Source organism: Pipistrellus kuhlii, unplaced genomic scaffold (assembly GCF_014108245.1).
Source record: "Pipistrellus kuhlii isolate mPipKuh1 unplaced genomic scaffold, mPipKuh1.p scaffold_m20_p_15, whole genome shotgun sequence".
Classification (NCBI taxonomy): Eukaryota; Metazoa; Chordata; class Mammalia; order Chiroptera; family Vespertilionidae; genus Pipistrellus; species Pipistrellus kuhlii.
The window spans coordinates 41,923,715-41,947,430 of record NW_023425460.1 but is presented as its reverse complement, the minus strand read 5'-3'; the positions used below and the strand labels follow the sequence as shown (position 1 = coordinate 41,947,430).

At 42.4% G+C, this 23,716-nt stretch overlaps 1 protein-coding gene across 3 annotated transcripts in view; it reads left to right on the top strand.

Annotated features, from left to right (window-relative positions):
• The window catches only part of SHTN1 (shootin 1), an 85,235-nt gene that overhangs the window by 34,863 nt on the left and 26,656 nt on the right, over positions 1 to 23,716 (top strand). For all 3 annotated transcript variants that reach the window (XM_036439186.2, XM_036439187.1, XM_045582138.1), the window contains 8 exons: positions 1,043 to 1,140; positions 3,158 to 3,239; positions 6,263 to 6,357; positions 9,802 to 9,948; positions 11,173 to 11,326; positions 13,509 to 13,605; positions 18,307 to 18,389; positions 22,626 to 22,735. In XM_036439186.2, coding sequence (XP_036295079.1) covers positions 1,043 to 1,140; positions 3,158 to 3,239; positions 6,263 to 6,357; positions 9,802 to 9,948; positions 11,173 to 11,326; positions 13,509 to 13,605; positions 18,307 to 18,389; positions 22,626 to 22,735 — 866 coding nt within the window. The remainder of the gene's footprint in view (positions 1 to 1,042; positions 1,141 to 3,157; positions 3,240 to 6,262; positions 6,358 to 9,801; positions 9,949 to 11,172; positions 11,327 to 13,508; positions 13,606 to 18,306; positions 18,390 to 22,625; positions 22,736 to 23,716) is intronic.

Here is a 23,716-nt window from a genome sequence, read left to right as displayed (position 1 = left end):
AGAGAGAGAAGAAGCTTAAAGGATTTTCTTTTGTCCACAATCCTCTCTTCTGCTGGGTCTTGAACAGTGTGATCTCTTGTTCTTCCTTCAGAAGTGGCCAGCCAGTAGAGAGAGTGATTTTGAAATAAGTCTCTGAGAATTCCTGCCAGCTGGGTTCGTGCAAAAACTTTGACTTAACTTATAAATAACCACATAGCGGGTTTCTTACTGTCCCGGCAGGAGGTTGAGAAAGTAAGAGCAGTTCAAGACTCAGTGGCAAAACCAGAAGCCTGGGTACCAATTTGAGGACCCTGTGCTTATCCCCGTGTATATGTCTTTTTAACATTTGAGTGGTGGAAGTAACTTTAATCTCCCACCAGAAGCTTTTGCACTCACAGTCACTAATATTTCCATTCCAGTAACACCGTTTTCATGAGATCCCAGTACCAGCAAATATGAAATAAATTAAGAAACAAAACACCCACAACTCTGGAGAGAAAATTACTAGAATTAACCCTTTTTCAAATAGGTTATATTTTGAGTCAGTTCAAATAATGTTTAAGGGCTATAAATTGGCAGAAAATCAGGATTTTTCTTCAAATCAAAATCTCCAAATTATTAACTGCCCAGTTGTTTATATTGTATTGTGACAAGAGCCCATGGCCGTTATAAAATAAAAAAAAGGAATTACTGCCATGCCTTAATTTATTTTGCTGAAAGCTTAACCAATTTTGCTTCTGAAATGCCAGATCGTTTTCTTGAATGTGGGTTTGCTGGAATGCAAAGAAAACATGATCTGGTACATTTAACACCGTGAGTTTGCCTGATATAAAGTTATTAATAACCATGGCTGTGTTAGGGGCAGGGGTGGGGCTTGGAAGTGAGATTTCCATCATCCTTTGCTTCTTTGTTTTCCTTTTAATTGTTAAGTGACCTTGACCACGCACTGCCCGTGGGCTGGCATTTTCAGTGCTTCGGACAAGATTGATTTCCCCTTTTAAAAAAATACGTTTATTTGTATACACGTCCCTTCATTTTTTTTTCTTTTCCTTGAAAAACGCAGAACTTCGGGATCAGATTGTATCTGTTCAGGAGGAAAAGAAGATATTAGCCATCGAACTAGAAAACCTCAAGAGCAAACTTGCGGAAGTCATTGAGGAAGTATGTATCTTGGGCTCGGAAGGCCTGGCCTTTAGTGTTCTCGAGGTATCTGGGGACTGGCCGTGTTAACCATTGCCATTGGAAGCTGATGCCTGACATGAGAACCAAGTACCAGTTCTGCTCTGCTCCCTACATCTGAAAGGTGTAGACAGTGAGATCCTGAGCATTCACACACCCACTGCCTAGCTCCACACATACAACATGGAAGTAGCACTCAGTGTTCTCTATGGCCCCTCAGACTTCACTACAGGAGGCAGATTTGGAGAGCGGTGTCTTGAGCCTAAGTCAGACACTTGATCACGGTGGGTGAAGAAGTGTGCTGCTTCTCCAGGGAGTTGCTGGCTCCGTTGGGAAGGGCTGTTCCTCCAACACAGGCCCATATGCCAGGGGGTGGAATGGTTCAAGCAGGTGTTTGGAGAAACTTATTTTTCCTCGTCACTTGTCTTTAAGGGGAGCAAACAATTGCCTTTCTTTGCACGAGGCTTCAAGCATCTGCCTTTGCAATCTCGACCTGGCGTCTGTCAATGCTTCTCAGATCCTTAGCCCAGAGCTTCCCAACCGACATGCTGGAGCCCCTTGATATCCCTCCGAGGGCTGACAAGGGGGCCAGTGTGTTGATCCCCTTCAGCGAGGGACCTCCTCCGGGTACCCCCGTTCCCAGACCCGTGCTGTCCCTTTCTTAGGGGCCATCGTGGGAAAGAGACCAGGAAGCAGTGCCCACCAACTGGGTGCTTTCTTGGATTGTGGCGACACATCCGCATGAATGGGGAGAAGGACGATGGCATTTTTGGAAATAGCATTCCTGGTGGCCATGCTATGCCGGTTACTAATTGAAACCAGAATAAAAAATAGCACTTATACCCAAAGAAATCAGCTCGGAGACGCTCCGAAGTATTGCTGGACTCGGAGGCCCCTTCAGGACCGTGGTCTTGGTTTGATTTGTGTGGGTAACCATAGGAGAGAGACAGGAAGCGCATTCTGAGGCATGCCATTCCTCAGATGCAGTGATCAGAGATTCACTCCCTGCCGCTGAGAGGTGGGGTTGGGAGCCATTTCAGAAGTTGTTTTTTTTAGGACTGTTTCAGACACTTGGAAACTATTGGAAACGATATAATGAACATCTATGTGCCTATAGCCTGGCTTAATACATAAAACATGAAAGTAGTGTTGAAACCGTGGTGTGTCTCTCCTCCCTCCCTCCCTCCCTCCCTCCCTCCCTCCCTCCCTCCCTCCCCCCCTCCCTCCCCCCCCCTCCCTCCCCCCCCCCCCCCCCTCTCTCTCTCTCTCTCTCTCCCATTGCATTTCCCCAAACAGCCACTCTTCTGAACTCTGGTTGTATCTTGGCAATGCATGCACTGGCAGTTGTACTACAATCTGTAGCACTTTGACAACTCTATTCACACCCCTGCATTTCTAATTCTGCATTTCTAATTCTACAAAATGGAATTTGAGATTTATCCACTTTGATATATGTAGCTTTACTTTTTTTTTTTTAACTATCTATGATATTCTCTTCTCCTATTGATAGATGCCAATAGTTATTTCAGAAGTTTTTGAGGAATATTATCATATGTATTCTATTTAAGCCAATAGTCCTCCAAATTGAAAATATTTTTTATTTCAAAAATTCAACTTAAGCCAAATAGCATCAACATTTAAAATAAATACCAAAATTGAGTATTGGCTCTCTAAATGACTCATGTATTTTCCAAGTGCTGTCTAGTTGGATTTTTGCATTAAAACCACGAACCATTCACACTGGCCACTTAGAGCACTCCCATGATTGGGGCCCATGCCAAGGCCATTTGGACCATGTAAATACAGCCTCTGCAGCTGTCCATCCTCACTGAAGTAGCTACCTTTGAGGCTCTACGAGGAGCTGCAGTAAAAGCCTACACAGCGAGGCCAATCACTACAGTGTTAGTTTTTTGTTGAAAGTCAAACAGCAACTTGAGTGTCACACGTCGCCGTATGTCCTGTCTTACAGCTTTCTCCCCTCACAATCTCACGTTTCTAGGTAAATAAAGTGAAGCAAGAAAAAGATGCTCTGAATTCCGAAGTCCTTGAGCAGAGAAAAGTCTTAGAAAAATGCAATAGAGGTATGTGCTTCCATTCTTTGTTTCTCAAGCACTCGTGTGATGTATTTGGTGAACATAGGTTTCGGGTTGTTTTATACCTGTGCCTAAAGGTTCTTGCAGCAAGAATCGTCTCCTGTTCTCCTGTATTGTGTTCTTCTAACTTAGAGCAAGGAGTCTCTCTCATTTTACCCACCGCCCCTGCTTTTGAGTCTTGGGACATTTACAAGTGCTTTTGCTTAAGAAACGCAAGGCCCGCTCATATTGAAACTCAGAACCCAAGAGAGTGGGCTTACTATGGGTTTGTCCTCTTTTCTCCCTCTTTCCGAGTTCAGAAGCTGCAGCACTAAAAGCAAATCTTTCAGACCCAGGGTCACCCCTGTTGTTCATGGGAGTTCCCCATCTTTGCATTATTCATGACTTGATATTTTTGAATAAAGAACCTTGTAGTTAAGTGTGTGTAGGGGGGAAGGGGGCGGGAATGCATGCCATTGTGACATTGCTTCAGCTCTTTCCACCTTTCAGAAGATAAAAATAGTGTAGGAGCCTTGGCCGGCTTGACTCAGTGGATGGAATATCGGCCTACAGACTGAAGGGTCCCAGGTTCGATTCCAGCCAAGGGCACATGCCTGGGTTTCTGGCTTGATCCCCAGTGGGCCATGTGCAGAAGGCAGCCGATCAATGATTCTCTTTCATCATTGATGTTTCTCTCTCTCCTTCTCTCTTCCTCTCTGAAATCAATGAAGAAATATATATATATATATATATGAAATAGTGTAGAAGACTTTCTAGTCTGGATGCACCATGCTAGAAAGAGGTTTCCACAATGGTTAGCATGTGGAACTTGCCTTCAGAAAGAGCCCCCTCTACTCTCCCCCCCCCCCCACCCCCCTTGCAGGGAGAGACAGAGAGATTATATTATAAATACATGACCAGAACCAAACTCATTGCTTTCAGAACCCAGGGAAGAAGGAGCAGGTGAACTTCACTTATTATAGTGTTCTGGACGCGGAAAAGCGAGCCCATTATCCTGTCCTGGGCTTCGATAGTTGTAGTAGAATCTCCTTTGTTCTCCTCATGAAATTTCCCCTTTAAATCGGTTTGAAAATAACCCAGGGGCCTGTAATTCACATCCCAAACCACCTCTTTGATTGCTTTCTTCCAGTAAGACCATTCGCCTTTCCCCGGAGCAGGCAGTGGATTCACCGAGTACAGAGTCTGAAATTCTATGTCATTACCCAGCAAACCAGTCCTTAGTCAGTTAGGACTGAGTGCCCCGGCAGAACGTGGTCTGAAAGCAGCCATTAGGGGGGCCTTTGGAAAGATTGTGTGGATCGGGCTGGGCTCTGGTTCAAAAGAGCTTCACTACAAGCAGGTGGAGAGACCTGAGCCATATCTGTCTACGTGGTGCAATGGCTTCGTCCCGCCCCCGTCTTGTCTCTGTCATCGTGTCACCGGATAGAGCACAGAAGGTCATCAAGTGTCATCGCTTTGCTGTCTTTCACACGATCTTCCCTTGGGAGATGTCTGTCCTAAGGAGACTTGAATGCCAAGCTCTGCCTCCGGGCCCAAATGGACCACAGGCGTTCTCTCTCTCTCTCTCTCTCTCTCTCTTCTTTGTGAACACAGAGAACACTTGAACATAACTTATACCTGTTTTTCTTTTGATTTAGCTTGTGCGCTTTTCTTTTGGGGGAAAGTTATAGATTCAGACAGGAAAAAGGGAAAAGGAACACACACACAACAACTCTCAGTCTCCCCAGTGCAGAGGAAAGCACTGTTAACATCTTAGTGTGAATTCTTCCCATCTTCAAAAGCCTGGACATTCATTAAATTGTTAAATATGTTTACAACACCTCTGGAAAGCAAAATACCAGCAAAAGGAGTTTCTGTTTACCCTTTATACCTTCCGAGCTCCCGAACAGCAATCTCTACCCAGTCCCCTCTCTTGGGTTTTTATCATTTCTTTTACTTACAGTTTTGCCAAATATGTATGTGTCCCCAGGCAGCATATTGCTTAATCTTGCGTGCTTTGAACTTTATAAAATGGCATATTTTCGCCCATGTACCTCTTCAGCTTTGTATTTGTGAGGTTCGTCCATGGTGAGGAGCTCTCCGTGGTGTTTATTTTCACGTGCGTATCACATTTCATTCAAAGTCTACGCCAGGATTTATTTATCCAGTATCCTACTGGTAGATATTTGAGGGTTGTTATTTTTTTCAGTATTTTACTATTCCAAGTAATGCTGTTATGACGATTCTTATTGTCCCCTGGTGCACACGTCTCAGAGTTTTAGCAAGATGTATGACGAATGTAAAATGTTATCTTTATTTCACCACCTAAGGCCAAGTTACTTTTTAAGTAGATCTATAGGTTTACACCCTGTTAGCCAAGTATTTGTTCCCTCCAGACTCGATATGTATTTTTAATTGTTGCCAGTTGCCTCTTTGGTGAATCTAAAAGGGTATCTGTGTTTTTACTTCCTGTTTCCCTGGTTACTAATAAAGATAGGTGTTTTCCATGTGCTTATGGGCCTTTTAGATGTGTCCTCTTTTGTGAAAAGCCTTGAGGATGTGTTTAGAATGTAGCTTTTAAAAAACAAAAATGAACCCTTTAAAATGTCATGAGTGTCTTTCTCTGTCCAATAAGCATGCTTCTGCAATATAGTTTTGATGGCAGAATAATATTTCTTATACATATCAGACTGCACTGATCCTTCCATGCAAGGCCATCTAGATTATTTCAGGGTTGTTTTTTTTTTATTTTATAGCAACAATGCAGAGAGCATATTGACTCTCCATATATGTTCATGAGTTATTCTCTTAGGAAAATAAATTCATTCCTAAAAGTGGAATTGTTGAGTCAAAGGGTATGAATGATTTTAGATTTCGATTCACATTGCCCTCCAAAAGGCTTTATCATTTTATATTCCAACCAGCAGTGGTTGCAAGTGCTATAGAAAGAATCTTTTAAACATTATTTTGCTCCCATATTCCTGAAGATCTGGGTGGCATATTGTCTGTTTTCCTTTCCTTGTCTTCCTAAGTGTCCATGCTAGCAGTAGAGGAGTATGAGGAAATGCAGGTGAACTTGGAACTGGAGAAGGACCTTCGGAAGAAAGCAGAGTCGTTTGCACAAGAGGTAAGTATCTTGTAGAGACCTCGTTTTTAAATGTTTATTTCTTAAAGAACTTTGTAGATGACACATCAGAGTAATTTTAAAAATATATATATTTTATTGATTTTTTTTACAGAGAGGAAGGGAGATAGATAGGTAGATAGACAGAGTTAGAAACATCTATGAGAGAGAAACACAGATCAGCTGCCTCTTGTACACCTCTACTAGGGATGTGCCTGCAACCAAGGTACATGCCCTTGATTGACTGGAATTGAACCTGGGACCCTTCAGTCCGCAGGCTGACACTCTCTCCACTGAGCCAAACTGGTTTCGGCCAGAATAATTTTTTTAGGTTGAGTAAGTACTTACAGCTTTGAATGAAGGATCAGCTAATTTAGGGAGGCAGCTACGGAATCATCTCAAGTTCACTGAGCTTGGTATCTGAAGATCTGGGTTCAGATTTTGGCACGTCAGTCAGTTACCGGTTTACATGACCGGCTTAAAGCAACCAGTTAGCCTCTTGGGGCTTCACTTTCACCACAGATAACCAAGTGGATTATCTGATGATACCCGGATAACCAAGTGGATTTAAAATGGCATGTTTTTTTCAAAGGTATTTCGTAAACTCTAAAATGCTACATAGAGGGCTCTGGCTGGTTTGACTTAGTGGATAGAGCATCGACCTGTGGACTAAAAGGTCTCAGGTTCGATTCCAGTCAAGCAGACGTACCTTGGTTACAGGATCCTTCCCAGTCCAGGCCCTTGGTCAGGGTTCCTGCAGGAAACAACCAATCGATGTGTTTCTCTCACATTGATGTTTCTCTCTCTCTTCCACCCTCCCTAAAAATCAATGGGAAAATATCCTCAGGTGAGGATTAAGCAATAAAATAAAATAAAATAAAATAAAAAAATGCTACATAGAGGAAAGAAATTATATTTAGGGACACTTGTAACTTGTGATGGATGGTCCAGCTTGAGGACTTTTGTAGGTTTCAAATAGCCTTACGCGTCTAGGTTACCTCTCCGTCTACCATCTCAAGTAGCAGCGCCGTGGCTGCTCTCCAGTGCTCTCATGATGTGAGTTGATGCCTCTACTTGCCGTGGAACGTTGCCATGTTGGACATCCATTGTCTCAGCCTTTCACCAGACCAGTGGTGTTCCCCTCCTGTTAGAGATAAGCTTCGAGCTTCTCGTGTTCTGCTCCCCTTGGTTGCCGCGTAGCCCTTTGGTGTCCTGTGGCTCTGGGACCAGTTTCCAGGGAAATGATCAGGTACCCGTTGGCTGAACCCTAACAACTCAGGATGGAGAGCTGATCTGCAGGAGAGTTCCATCCTGGAGAAACCTTTTTGAGTCTGTGTACGTACTGTAGGTTGAAGGAAAGTAGCCAAGGAAATGTAAAACACTCTTCGGTGTGTCTGTAGCGGAGAGCAGGGGGTTATGAGAATGACATTTGAAAATCGGATTATGGTTTTGCACCGGAGTCATGCTGTGCTTGCACGTAGCTGGGCTAGCCATGAACTTGATGCAAGAAGATTAGCCCAAGAAGATTTGATTTGGAATATTATGATTCATTTTATTCAGAGAGTTTAATGAAAGGTGAGCAAATAGTGTTCTCTTATTACTTGGAAGAAAGGTAAAAGAATTGGAGTGTGTCAGAGCCCTTTGGAAAAAGCTGCAGCAGTAGAAATACTGGAGCTAAGTAAACAGTCGAGGGGGAAGGAGTGTAGAGATCACATGAAGATGCCTCCATTGAGCTGAATGCCAGGGTCTTACTCTGAGAGACATTTTCAGTTTGCCACCTGTTGTTTGTGGAGTGATGTTCAAAGGAAGTATGAAGGCCATGCAGTAGCAGAGAGGACAGAGGAGAGAAGCAAGATTTCACTAAGGATAGGAAAACGAACGGTGTTCTGCCATCCCAGAGTGGGAGACACACGTGCGAGGAGGGATATGAAGAGGGGTGGCTGTTACGTCATCCTAGCATCAACACTTGCAGTGGTGCTCAGTGATGTCCGGCATCTAGATTGGATCTGCACAATAGTGAGAACTATTTTTTAAGATAAAGCAAATTAGAACCAGTATATTTTCCCTTTTAATGGCTTACAAATTCTCAGATTTTTTGACAGATAACTGCTGCTTGCCATAACCAGTTTGGCTCAGTGGATAGAGCATTGGCCTGAGGACTGAAGGGTCCCAGGTTTGATTCCAGTCAAGGGCATGTACCTTGGTTGCAGGCACATCCCCAGTAGGGGGTGTGCAGGAGGCAGCTGATTGATGTTTCTCTCTCATAGATGTTTCTAACTCTATCCCTCTCCCTTTCTGTCTGTGAAAAAACAATAAAATATGTATTTTAAAAAATTATTTGACTTAGTTTAACGAGATGTACTGCTGTCTTGCATTTTGTGCTTCGTGCAGTCAGCAAACATTTTATTAAACCAGACACTGCTGATCGTGGGAATATAATGGTGAAGAAGGCAAATAGGATCTCTGCCCTTGGGAGCCTACTGTCTAGAGTAGGGGTGTCGAACTCAATCAGAGAAGGGGCCAAAATCTAAAATCCAGCCTAAATCGCGGGCCAAATGGTTTACTGAACAGTCATAAACAGTCATTGTGATGGAAACGCAGCGGAGTGCAGTGATGACAGCGCGGTGCGGGCCACATTGCAAGGCCTGGCGGGACGGATTTGGCCCACGGCCTTGTGTTTGACACATGTGGTCTAGAGACTTAGAAATGAAATTTTAAAGTTCATTTACTCTATATATTTAATTACAAAAGGAATAGATACATATATGCCTTGTAAAAAATACAAACAATTCTCAAATGCATAAAGTGAAAAATGAAAGTTTCTTCCCCACTCCTACTCCTAATTGTCTATTAAAAAAAGAAAAATTGCCCTAACTGGCTTGGCTCAGTGGATAGAGTGTGGGCCTGCGGACTGAAGGGTCCTGTGTTCTGTTCTAGTCAAGAACAAGCCTGGGTTGCAGACTCCATCCCCAGTAGGGGGCGTGCAGTAGGCAGTGATCAGTGATTCTCATCATTGAAGTTTCTATCTCTCCCTTCCTCCCTCTCTGAAATCAATAAAAATATATTAAAAATGATAATTAAAAGCAAAAATGTGACTACCCATTTTGGATATAACAATTCCATCTCAAGATGGTGATGCTTCCCTAATCTGGAAGAATCTTTTCCAGTAATACTGATACTACTGCTAGTATTAATGGATTTTAAAGCCATAATACAATATTAAAAATGGCTCAGTTATTGTACCTTGTTGGGGCAAGGGTAAAGATTCTGAAGATTATATAAATGTTATGAATGAAATCATGGCAACCATTGCTTCTAAAACCATTATATTGTGCGGCATCCAGAAAATTTCGATAAAACTCCATCACTTTCCTTTTGCTCAAGTTTCTTTTGAGATATGTGAGATTGACTGGTACATACATGTTCGTAATTAATTAACTTCTGCAGATGTTCATTGAACAAAACAAGCTGAAGAGACAAAGCCACTTGCTGCTCCAGAGCTCTGCTCCTGACCAGCAGCTTTTGAAAGCGTTGGATGAAAATGCAAAACTCACCCAGCTCCTTGAGGAAGAGAAGATTCAGCATCAACAAAAGGTAACAGATTTTCTTCTGGAGTCTTCGCACGCACGCATGCACACATGCACGCACGCACACTTAAAATGAGAGGAGTCGGTCTGGTCACTTCGAGTTCCATATTTTGCCTTACCAAGTCTGTCTTTTTTATCTTTTAGAAAAACCACAACAACCAAATGAACTTAATTTAGAGGCCATCAAAAATGGATGGTGCATTGTTGTAGATTTTAAACTGTCCCAAAGGACAGGAGAAAGGAGGAAAGGAGAGACAACGTGAGGAGAGCTTGGATCACGCATCCAGCGCACCCTTTGTTTGATCCCCATCGGAGGGCAAATAGGTTTTACTCAAAGAGGGAGGAAAAGTCCTTGCTGGTAGCAATTGTTTGCTTGGAGAAAATTTCCGATTTTGTAAACTTGCACTGATGTGTATGTTTAAAGACTTCCTAAGTGGTTATTTTGCTTGTTTGAGTGGAGCCGTTCCAGCGAGCACCGCCTACCTGGGTGTGTTGGGCAGAAAGGTTAGCCAGCGTGGCAGGCAAGGGGGGTGGAGGAGGGAGAGAGGCCAAGAGCTAGAACAATGGCTTTCAAGTGAAAGAAACCACTTCAGAAAAAGTACGTCAATATTTGGTCTGCTTACAGTGTACCTGATTTGTGAAGGAAAGGCTGTTAGCTGCTATTCATGATCATTTGTCAAAGGTCTTTAAGGGACAATACTGACATTTATCCTCAAAAATTTCTGAAGATTTTTAAAAGGTTGGACATGAGATAGGGTTGAGGTGTCTCACCCGCCCCCCACAATAAAAGATGCTGGGCCCTAGCTGCTTTGGCTCAGTGGCACTGCGTACTGAAGGCTCCCAAGTTCGATTCCATTAGGGGGCATGCAGGAGGCAGCCGATCAATGATTCTCTCTCCTCATTGATATTTCTCTCTCTCTCTCTTTCTCTTCTCCCTCCATACTTCCCTCCCTCCTTCCCTTCTCCCTCCCTTCTTCTTTCCCTCCCTCTCCCTTTCTCTCTGAAATCAATAAAAATAAATATATTTAAAAAAAATAAGAGATGGTGGTATATTCATAGAGAATGGGAGGGAAATAATCTTTTTTGTCTCCATATAGTTTTTAAGATGGATTGGAATCTCTTTGCTAGGAATTCGCAAAGTAAATGGGAAACATTTATTTTTCCCCCCCTTTATTTTCCTGGACACAGGAGAAACTTTATCCTTCCATAAAAGCCTGTTTATACCTTACAGGTCAAAGAATTAGAAGAACAGTTAGAAAATGAAGCACTCCACAAAGAGATACACAACCTCAAACAGCAACTAGAGCTGCTGGAAGAAGATAAAAAAGAACTGGAACTGAAGTACCAGAATTCGGAGGAGAAAGCCAGAAATTTAAAGCATTCCGGTAAAAGCGTGGAGTAGGCTACTATGTCTGATTGTTAATCTGACTCTCTCAGGCCCAGCACAAAACCTGGCATAGAGTGAGTCCCGAACGTTCACAGAATGCTCTGAAAACACTAAGACTCACTTTTACATTCCTTTCTTTCTAACTATTGCTATTCAGTAGCAGAATGGCCTTTGTAATGAAATGATTCACAAATATTTAGACGTCTCTTTGGACTCAGAGCTGTTGTGAGCATCACACAGAATTAAGAACAAAGATACCATTAATATGGGAAGGCCCAAATTCCGGCATTTCTCGGCTTCAGCTGCGAGTGTTCATTAAGTACTTATTTTGTTCATTTTATGAATATATTTTCAGGGTACATTTTTAAGAAGAATTAAACTTTTTTTAGATTCATACCACCTCATCTTTAGTGTCTAATTATACCCTTGAAATAATACTTTCAACATCACACCTCACAATAAAATGGGCAACAATATACGCATTAAATGGAAAACTTTTAAAACACCAGGGGATACTGAAATCAAAAGGATTTATTCATTCAGTTCTCGGAAGCTGAACGGGAATGTGTGAGCTGGATTATGGTACGGGGATAAGGAGTAAGTTTCCGTTGGAAGGTCCATAATTTAAGAAGGCGGGTTGTTTCCTTTATAACAGCTTCAATATTCACTTCAGAGATTTTGGGTTAATTTTATACTAGAATTTTGAAATCTGTCCAGAAGAACTAAGCTGACTTTCTTCCTTTAAAACAATATTCAATGCTCTGTAATCCATGATGAAAATGAATTGCAGTTTATTTTTTAAAATTGGTCTGACAGTAAGTACCATTCCATTCTTTTTGGTGAATATCAGAGCAGCCAGTAGTAGAAAGCCATCTGTCTTTATAATAAGAGGAGCGGCAGACAGAGAGATGTGACATTCAGTTTTGAACATGTTCTAGTTTCTCCTGTGTGCGCCCAGGCATACCCTAGGGAACTGTAAGAAATAGAGAAGAGCTCGGCTGGTGGCTCAGTGGTTGAGCATGGACCTATGAACCAGGAGGGCATAGTTCGATTCCTGGTCAAGGGCCCATGCCCGGGTTGCGGGCTCCATCCCTAGTGGGGGGCATGCAGGAGGCAGCCGATCAATGATTCCCTCTCATCATTGATGTTTCTATCCGTCTCCCTCTCCCTTCCTCTCTGAAATCAATAAAAATATATTTTAAAAGAGAAAGAAATACAGAGGAGAAGAAACCATGCCTTTTTTTCCTGAGGAACTCGGATTCCCTTTGGAGAGACATGGAAAGTGGGAAAGCTTGGCCCACACTGCTTGCTTAAGTGTTGCGAGTAAAAACAGGAGGACACACCATCCGGGGCCCAGTCAGTGTGGGAGGGGGGGCGGCTGTGGACAGCACAGTCCTCGGCACCTGGAGCCCTTAGGGCCCCCGATAGAAGTGCTGGCATCCGGGATGGAAATGTCAGTCCTGCTCCTTGAATTCAGGCACGGTGCCTGGAGCAGCCCCAGAGGCCCTTCCATGTGGTTGGTGCTAAGAAAACGCCTCTCTCATTAATGACTTGTGTGAACTGAATGAACACATTCTATTCCCAGAATGCTCTTCAGAAGAGCAACCAGTTTCTGAGGCACAGACACTGGAGAGGGTGAGTCTGGTTAGCACCAAGAACACAAAGACTTGCAGTTCTGTGTTTATTTTATTTATTTATTTTAATTTTCTTTTATTGTTTAAAGCATTACACAGAGTAGTAAGGATTTGAAGTCCTGGAAGGAAACTGCGTGGAGGAGGAAAGCATGCTATTAAAATTCAGCACTAAATGTCACCTTTAAAATTAACCCATGGCCCATGCATTTTAAAAGTCAAGTGCTAACAGTTTCTCAGCGTTGGAGTGGTGTGTTTCGTCATTAACAAATGCTTGTCCACCTACTCAGTCCTTCCCACCCGCCCGGCCTTAGCCTTGAACTTTGTCTTTTCCCTGGTTGTGTGAGCCGCAAAGAGAAGGTAACCCTTTCTTGTACCCATGGAAGGCCTCTGGCATTCGTGATAGCAGGCTGGGTGGGGAGGAGTTTTAGAAGATTCTGCAGTTTCCTGTTGAATGTCCTCATTTGCCTTCATGAGAAAGAACTGGATTTTGAGAGCGGTTTTGTTTGTCTCGGTGCTAAGTTGCTTATTTCTGTGCTCTCTGTGCAGTGGATGAGCTCCAGAAGCGGGTGAACCAGTCTGAGAACTCAGTGCCCCCACCGCCTCCGCCTCCGCCGCCGCTCCCCCCTCCTCCCAACCCCATCCGGTGAGTTCGGGGAGGGTGGGGGGGAGACTGCTCTGCGCCCAGTGTCACTCCTTGTCACACCCCCTGAAGTTTCCGTTAATGTTTGTTTTTTAAAAAAAAATACTGGCTCAGGTTGCATCATTAGAGGGATGGTAAGAAATCTGAGTGAGCCCTAGCCAGTTTGGCTCAGTGGACAGAACGTGGGCCTGTGGACTGAAGGGTCCCAGGTTCGATTCCGGTAGAGGGCACATGCCCAGGTTGCGGGCTCGATCCCCAGTACAGAGCATGCAGGAGGCAGCCGATTAATGATTCACTCTCATCATTGATGTTTCTTTCTCCCTCTCTTTCTGAAATCAATAAAAATATATATATTTAAAAAAAGAAGTTTGAATGATGTCAGCTGTTGGGAATCCCAGAGAATTCTCTAAAGACCCATGTATTTTTTCCTTCTTGTAATAAATGCAGAAAGGGCCTTACAAATCCCCAAAAACATTTTTGAGGCTGACTGTGCTCTGTTGTAGAGGCTCAGATTCCCCGTGCATGCTCCAAACCGCCAGCATCTAGACATTTATACCGATTGTTTGGACACTTCGGTTTTAAAATTGCGGCCTATGGCATTAGGATTTCCTTTCAACTGCAAGACCGAGCGTTTCTTAGTTTCTCCAGAGCATTTTCATCATCTCTCTTTCTCTCACTAATTTGAATTTGGAGAGCGCTGGTCTGTTCGATTATTCTAAGAAGAAAAGTACTAAATGAAAACTTACCAGGACTAAACTAATAAACTAAACATACTCATTTGTTTTTATTCCTAACCTCATATTTAAAGCTTTAATAACGCTGAGAAAGGAACCTTCCAATAATAGAAGAAATAGTGTTTAAATTCTTGTGACAGGAAACCACGTCTGCAGGCAAGAATTCACTTTTCCTGAAGCCCAAGGTGACTCAGTGGTATTGAGTGCCTGCACGAAGCACATTCACCCTAGGAGGGTGAGGGTCAGATTTTTGCACTTATGGGTCTTCTTTCGCTACGTAGAATTATGCAAAACCATCTACCTGCTCCTCCTGTTACGATGCGAGCTGCTCCTCTATAATTTATTCTCGAACAAACAGAATTTAAAAATCCGCTAGGTTTTTAGCTTTCATTAACTCATGCGATTTGTTTAATCCTCTCACACAGAGAAGCCATTTATTCCAACCCCGTACCTTTGCCGATCCGTCTGAATAGAATGTGTGACGTGTTCCTCCCACACGGCTCTAAAAATGGGACTTGGCATTTTAATAAAAATTCTCATTAGTTTTCCTTACTGCGTCGGGTATGACAATTTACTTGAAGCCATTGAAGTCGTTAAAGCAAAATAATTTTTACACGTGATCGATCCAGGAGTCAATTGAAAGAATTTCGGGTATTTTAAATTCTTCCTCTCCTGGGTGGCTAGGTCTGTAGGAGATGGAGATATTCTGAATTTGACATTTAAAACAGGAAATTCATCACTTTGATCCTTCTCTAAGGTCTGGAGTTTTGAGCTGATAAGAAGGTCACTTTTGACCATGAGGAGGGAGAACTATTAAAAAGCGATTATAGTCTTGCTGTTGGCCTTTAATTTTTAGTCTCAGAAATCATAAGAGCCCTTCAGATTCAAAATAAAGTATAACATAAATAGAATATTTTTCCCAAAGAGTTCTTTACAGCTAAATTGAGAAGTGCATATAGAATTCAGACCATGTGTCTAAAGCATGAATTCATCAATAAGGCCCCTTAAAGAACATTCATTGAATAACATGAATAATTTTTATTTTAAGATGAATTTAAATAGTATGAGACATAATTTCTCAGTAAAAAGATTTTTCTTTTCTTTTTGGTAAGAATAACCTTCTTGTCAGAGAAATATATTTGCATTCGGATTGAGTTTCAGGGGACTTTGAATTCGCTAGTCAAGGTTTTCCAACTTTGTTCTTGAGCCATTTGCTTTACTCTGATGATGAAGGTCATGGGTAGCAATGTAAGTGGGGAGAGGAAGGCCAAAGACCAGGGCCTGTGACTACTTTAGGTGGCTTTCTTGCTTTCCCCTCATCTTCTGGGCACAGGTGGCAGAGAGGAAAGAGAGGAAGAAGGCCTACATACTTTGGTCATTTTATACAGGTCCTGGGAAGGTGTGGTTGTCTTAGTGTATTTGTCAGAGTTCTCCAATAGGGTATGTGTGCTGGTGTATACATATATACACGTATAGAAATATGCATAAAAGAGATTTATTCTAAAGAATTGGCTCACATTATTGTGGACTGGATCCATGATCTGTAGGGTGACAGCAAGCTGGGACCAAGAGAGCCTATGGTATAGACTCAGTCTGCAGGTCAGCAGGCTCAAGATGCAGGAAGAGGCAGTGCTTTCAGTTTGAGCCTGAAAGCAGGAGAAAACAGATGTTTTACTTCCAAGGCGGTCAGGAAGGAGGGATTCTCTCTTACGTGTGTGTGTGTGGGGGGGGGGGGGGGGGGCGCGTGTCACCCTTCGGGTCTCTTCAGGCCTTCAACTGATTGGGTGAGGACCACCCTCATGAGAGAGGGCAATCTGCTTTACAGAGACGACCAATTTAAACGGTAATCTCATTCAGAATCCCCACAGAAACACCCAGAATAATCTTTGACCATATATCTGAGTGCCCTCTGGCCCAGTCAAATTGACTCATAAAATTACACATCACAGTGGGCAAGAGGAACTCTTCTTAAAGAATGTCAAGGCTCAGTGGATAGAGCATTGGCTTGCAGACTGAAGGGTCCCGGGTTCGATTCTGATTAAGGGCACATGCCCGGGTTATGGACTCAATCCCCAGTAGGGAGGGGGTGTGCAGGAGGCAGCTGATCAATGATTGCCTCTCATCATTGATGTTTCCCTCTCTCTCTCTCCCTCTCCTTTCCTCTCTGAAATCAATTTTAAAAAATTATATATATATATATATATATATATATATATATATATATATATATATATGAATTTCAAGGTGAATATGTTCCAATGAACTATCTTTGGAGGGCACTTTTACCCATTCATTTGAAACGGGGTGACTTTAGACAGTGGTTTGGATTATTGGTCCCAGGGGTCTTATCCTGGTCTTCTCACATGTCCTGCAAAACCCACCCGACCTATTTTCTGTGTGGTCTAAGCCCACCTTGACAGATGGTTCTTTTCTGATGTTACATGCCCTTTTCCTCTGGGTACCATACCGTCTCCAACTTATGCTTCAGAGCAGAGCACTTAAAGCTAGGACTTTCTCCACTCAGGTGTTTTACAGTGATGACCATGTATTCTTACTTCCTTTGTGTAAATATATACAAATAGTCTGAGCATTGCTATGTACAGTAACACTCCCCAAATTTCCTCTCAGAACTAGAGGTATGATCATTAGAGGGTGTTGTGAGAAGCCAAGAGGAGGCCAGGGATTGGTCAGAGCCCTCCCCCTGCTATTGTCAGACCTAAAGCTTCTGACCTAGTGGATGAATGTGTAGCAGTATGTCAGTGAGGGTTTCATTTGTATTTTCTAAAAACTCATCAAGTCAAGTACCTTTTTGGTATGAGTATTTGAAACTTGGACATTGTTTTTTATAAATTTTCAAGAGTTTTGCCCATTTTTCTGTTGGGTTATCTTCCCCCACCCCCAAATGATTTGTAGAATTTCTTTTTATTCTTTATGGTGTCTTTTATTTATTTATTTATTTAATTTAAAATATATTTTATTGATTTTTCACAGAGGGAAAGAGAGAGGGATAGAGAGTTAGAAACGTCGATGAGAGAGAATCATCGACCAGCTGCCTCCTGCACACCCCCCACTGGGGATGTGCCTGCAACCAAGGTACATGCCGGAATCGAACCGGGGACCCTTCAGTCCACAGGCCGACGCTCTATCCACTGAGCCAAACCGGTGCCGGCTTTATGGTGTCTTTTAATACATGGAGGTTTTAAAATTTTAATGTGGTCAAATTTATCATGATTTGCATTTTAGGCAGATTTGTAAAACATAGACCTGTGGTCGGCAAACTGCGGCTCGCAAGCCACATGCGGCTCTTGGCCACTTGAGTGTGGCTCTTCCACAAAATACCACAGTCTAGGCTAGTCTATGTTGAAGAAGTGGCGTTAGAAGAAGTTTAAGTTTAAAAAATTTGACTCTCAAAAGAAATTTCCATCATTGTCCTGTTGATATTTGGCTCTGTTGACTAATGAGTTTGCTGACCACTGACATAGACCAAATGGACAGTGCTCAAAATATATTTTATCCTTAAGTATCTGGTCCATGACACACAGATTCAGGTTATTTTTTCCTCTATTTCCCAAGTGGATATTGACTGAAAACAACCCTTAATTCTTTCATCCTTCCCTCTCCCTCACACACGTGGGTATTTTGGAATCTTAGATATGGATATCAAAATTCTTTTTTCCTGTATCTGTTTTACTTAGTAAATGTGCATGCAGCCTATTGGTAATGATAGCAGTCCCATCTTTCAGTAATTGATTTCACACAGAAAGGGATGAGCCACCTTTCTCTCCCTGAAGTGATGAAAAGTTTGCTAATTTATCAAAAGTGGGAAGTAAGCTGCTTAAATCCTCCCGGTACATTCATATACCTAAGAGAAGAGCTGGATATTTACTGACTCTTTAGGATCTACACATGTCATCTCTTGGATCATAAGGCACCCAGTAATCTCCTGCCCATCTTTTTCTCTTTCCGAAAGATCCCTCATGTCCATGATCCGGAAGCGATCCCACCCCAGCGGCAGTGGTGCTAAGAAAGAAAAGGCAGCTCAACCGGAAACAAGTAATTCTCCCCCTTCCTCCACCCCCTTGCTTTACTCTCAGTGGTTGATGGTGTACATGTTTTTAACAATACACACACTTGTTGTATTTCACGTGTGCGAATCGGCTTCCTGCGCCTGATTCCTACAGCCATTTGTAGACTATTCCCCTGCACAGTAATGATGCAGTCAAAAGGCAAACTCTGCCTGGCACAGGGCGTGGCAGGATTCAGAGAAAGCCCTGCCTTTGGCCATTTGCAGGACAGCCCTGCTCCTGACTTCCTGGCTCTGCAGCTTCTGTGGCCCTGCAATTACAATTTGACTTGTTTCCATCTTGTTTTGGGACAGTTGATAAGTCTGGGAGGGTCAGGAGGGCAGTCAGAACAAAGTGATTTTCTCTCCTGAGTAAAGGACATGATTAGCTGGTTAACCTGCTCGGCACCCTTACATGGAAAGTATTCCAGACCTTGTTAGCCCCCAATGTTGGAAACCACACTTTTCCTTATGAAAACGATGGTTCAGTTACAACTCATGAAACGTGATGGTATCTCCTCCCTTATCCTTGAGCTATTGTATTGAATCTAACACAGAAGTCGAGTCACTGACACAGAAGTTGCTCATGAGATTTTAAATGGGAACCTCTACAATCAAACGGCCTTAAGCGATACGTGCTGCAGCCACACGGGGCTGGAGCCTCACTCTGTCAGGCAAGGCAGTTATTTAGCGTGTCTTGTTAGTAGTTCATACTCAAAAATGGTTGTTGAATGAATAATCACATCGACAGTGATTAAATGCGCAATGAATGGATGTGGAGCATCCAACGCTGGGCTCCTCTGTGACACTTTGGAATGTGACATGGAGGGAGCAGCTTGGCTGTCATGGCACTTTTTCATGTTAGCATCTCATGGTGGCTTTTACTCTTCAGTTATTTTCAGAGCTGATGAATGGAGAAACGCCTGTAGGTAGGTAGGTTATGGCTCTACACGGTAGGGAAGGTCGGTGGAATATTATACTAGTTTTAAGGTTTAAATATAAGAAATCCTTACAGATGTTGAAGTTAGTAACTTTGATAAAAATGCGGTTAGTGGACACATTCTGAGATTTCATATATGTAGGTCATTAATTTGTTGATATTTTCTTACCTCGGTTTACTAGTCCATAGAATGGAAATGAATAATAGGGGTTCCTATTTCATAGAGTTGTGAGAATTAATGAGCCACATTGTAAAGCATTTAGAATAGTATTTAGCATATAGAAAATATCCAAAAATGTGAGCTAAAAATAAATAAATAAATTGGACAATGTACTAACCACCCTTTTGCGAGGCAGGCTCTTGTCATGGTAGTTAAGAAAATTGCCTTAACTTTCTGACCTTGGGTCAAATTCAGACTTGTTCAGTCATGATGTGCGCTATAGAAATTTTGTGCGTCATGGTGGCATTGATTTTTTCCCCCTTAATGCCTTTTTTAAAAAAAAAATGTTTCTGAAAGAGAAAAGTAATCCTTTGGCACTAAACATTCATTTTAGTTTCTTCTAGGTAATAATAAAAGATTTTATTGAGCAATAAGGTGATGGTTTTGTCTGTGGGTCTTTTTCTTCCTTTCTTTTTCCTCCTTTTTTTTAAGGAATTAACTTATTTTTCAAGTGGGTCTTAAGATTTAAGCCTCTATTAATTACACGTGGCTTTCTGATCCAAGACTGACCTTGAGGCACTAACTCAAAGAACATTTGATTTTATTTCCCTGTGGCAGTTCAATAACATTAGACCTGTTGTCTTCATTTGTCCCCTTTCTGTAATCTCCAGTACCCTGCATATTTCTATTGTCCCCTGATTACATGCTTTTGTGAGACAATTACCAACTGCATGATTGCAGAGAGAATTACAAAACAGACCTCGAGCTCTCCCCGTGGGTGATTCTTGCAGATTTATTAGAACAGCCTCACAGTTTAGAAGTTCGTATAGATTGCTTTTTGCTGGTTCAAAAACAGGGCTGGGGAGGCAGAGAGCTTGTGGGGCTAACCTGGTGCTGCCCTCGTGTTGTGCCCGCGCAGGGACTCTGATAAGAGTGATTTCTTTTTTCCTTAAGGCCAGTTAAGCCTTTCCATTTTGAAAAAGACAGAGAAATCAAAGCCTGGTTTGGAATCGGCACACAGTCCAGATAGCGGCACTTCTCTGAATGGTCACTGTGATCCTGGCAAGCGAAAAGAAGAAACTGCTTTAAATTCCTGCTTTGTGGGATGCTGCAGCAGATCTGAATGGTGTTGACCGTAATTCTCCATCTGTCTGCCTTCAGTAGTGCTGTGTGGGTGCCTTTAATTGGATTTCTGTCTTTCCTCACAGAGCGCTAATCTGTTGGTAGGCACTGTTCCTGTTGCCATGAGCTCTTCCCAAGTCTCACTCCAAATGGCAGCCTTTTTTGAACATCAAATGTGTCTTTTGAATTTTTATTTTTATTTTTAATTCCCAGGAAGAAATTCCATACCCATACGAGGTGCTTGAACGACAGGTCTGGATTTTTATCTCCTTTGGTTTTGAACAGCAAAAGCACTGCGTAGTGCATTGTTTTAGGTATTCAGGTTGGAATGGGTGAGTGAGTGAGTGAGTGAATGAATGAATGAATGAATTTCTGTCCATAATAATTTTCTTGTCTGTCCCCTTGTTGGTATTTGTGAGCCGTCAGCAGAAGCTGCCCAGGAAAATGCTACTCAAGGGCTCATCGTGGAGTTTTGTCCTTTTCATTTTCTGGTGGATGAGTTCTGACTTTGATGCCATTTTCCCCACTTTTTAAAATTTTTTTATTTCTGGATATGAAAGATTCTGTTTGGGTATTTTAATTCCCAGCATTGCAGTGGCTGGTGAGGATGACAGTGCAGTTGGAAATAAGGTCTGTGTCAGGAAGCCTGGGCGATGCAATGATCCCATCACTACGGCGCTCATAGAAGGAGAAGAATGGAACCTTCTGGACTCTGAAAAAAATAAACAAACCCAATTGTGTAACGAAGCCCCAATAATCATGTATGGAACCTTCCGCTAGTGAATTTTGGCCGGATAGCAGAAAAAGAAGCCATGGTTTAGGCCTTCTTAGCGCAAAGCCTGTCCCTACTGCCAGTTAGGGTGGGGATCGTCTCCATTTTGAAACAATCCTTTGGGGCGTAGCTTTTTCTGCTCAAATAGTAAAAATATTAATAGTCCTTTAAAGCCCAAACTTTACAAAGTCAGTCCTAGGTAGATTCTTGTTGAGTGCCTGCTAAATGGCCTCCCCCCACCCCGTGGAGTCAATTTAAAGATGCTAATTAGAAGGTCTTTATGAGATATTTAAACTTAACTATATCGGCTGCAGTGCCATCGAAGGAGGTAAACACGAGATCTAGAACCACGTTGATAGTGATAAATATTCCAAAAGTGATTCCGTGCTTTTTGGTCAAGCTGTTCTGCAAAAGAGACACATTTCTGTGTTCTGATCAACAGGTTGAAGCTCTCCGCAGTTGCATTCATCTAATTGACACATATTTCAACGGCTTTATTGTTTTTTGCAGCAAAACGGTGCAAAGGTTAGACAATAGACCATTGAAATTTTTAAATCAAACTTAATTACTCAATTACAATCATCTCTAGGTGTGTGTGTTCTTTTAACATCAACAATTTTAAAAGACTTGAAAAGGTTTGCTTATATGTTTCTTTTCCACGTGACGCCTACACAAAAGATGGCAATTGAAAAAAAGAGATTTTTATCTCTTTGCTGCTCATCTTTTGATTTAATTTCTTTTGGGAAATAAAAGAATCATTTTGATCATTTATTTTCAAATGGGCTTTTTGATAGTTATTTCTTCTTTGGGCTGATTTCTTTGACATAGAGTGTTCTATGGCTTATAAAAAATACCTTTGAGACAAGGATGAATGATTATTTGGGGTTAGTGACAAAGTTGGGTTTTTAAAGACCTGTAGAAATTCAGGTCTTATGTTATGCTGACAAAAGGAGCTTTAATTGCCTCACACAGATGAGCCGCTAATTGATTTCCAGGTTGCAAATTAGACCTCAAAATTTATAACTCTCATTTTTCAAAGCAGGTCTTCTCTTAAAAGACTTTAATGAAAAATACGTTGCTCTCTGGTAGCTCTTAACCTTAGATGGCTGGTGTTTTGTGACTTTGTCTGAAAAATGACCAGTTCAGCATCTAGCACGAGCTAAGCCACCCCGAATAGGACGTGGCGGTGTTCCTGTAATCTAAGATGATTTCTGTGCGTGTTCTCTGAACAGCTGAAGAAGTCACGGATCTGAAGAGGCAAGCCGTTGAGGAGATGATGGACAGGATTAAAAAGGGAGTTCATCTCAGACCCGTGAACCAGACGGCGAGGCCGAAGGCACAGGTATAGAATGACTAAATGCTTTCTCCCCCGCCCCGGATGTGTCTTTCTTTGAATGTGAAATTTCTAAATGCGATGCAAGCCGTATCAGGACTGACTGCCTCATCGTAGGATAAGGCTAATGTGTCATAAAAGCCTTCATTTCCATAAGCATGTTTCAGGAGGGCTCTGTTTGACCCGGGATAGCCCTATATCTCCATGGAAACCAAGACCCGCTCTTGTAGGATGCTGGCGTCAACTTGAGAGAGACACGGAGAGGAACTGTTCTACCAAACAGATAACAGTTGTGACACTGCTGTGTCCTTTCTTTAACTCCTGGTTGTTTTGTGTACCTTAACAAGTATTTATCAAGTATCTGATGCATGCCAGGTACTGCGTTAGGCACGGAGGATAAAGCGATAAACAGGAGAGACAAAAATTCTTGCCTTCTTGAGGCTTCTACCTGTGTCTGTTGGGATATGGCGGGGAACAGGAGCTATGGGTAGGGAGCATGTACTGATGCCAGAACAGACCTAGGACAGACAGCTTTTGAGAAATAGTGAGATTTGTAGGATGGTTTTCGCTGATCTCACAAACCGATTCCCGGTCACTTCAAGGAGAAATGTTGTTTGTCTATGCCATCAGCGTCTACCCTGGAAGACCACATGGAGTGCTAGGACCTAACAAAGCCCTGAGAGTCTAGTTCAGTGCTTCCCCCTTGTCACCTGTCCCGTTTCAGTAGGCCCAATAATGGGGCCTTTGACATTCTTTCTTTCTTTTAAAAAAAAAATCCTTACCCGAGGACATGTTTTTATTGATTCTAGCGAGAGAGGGAGGTAGAGAGAGAAACATCGATGTGAGCCACCCAGCCAGGGCTTCACCTTTCTTTTCTTGGGGGGAAAACTATTAAGATATCCGTGGGTTAGTTCTCTTCCTTCTACTTTTAAAACAAACCTTAAGTCCTTATTCCAAAGATGCCTCTCTTCAGCTGCTTCGATGTCCCCA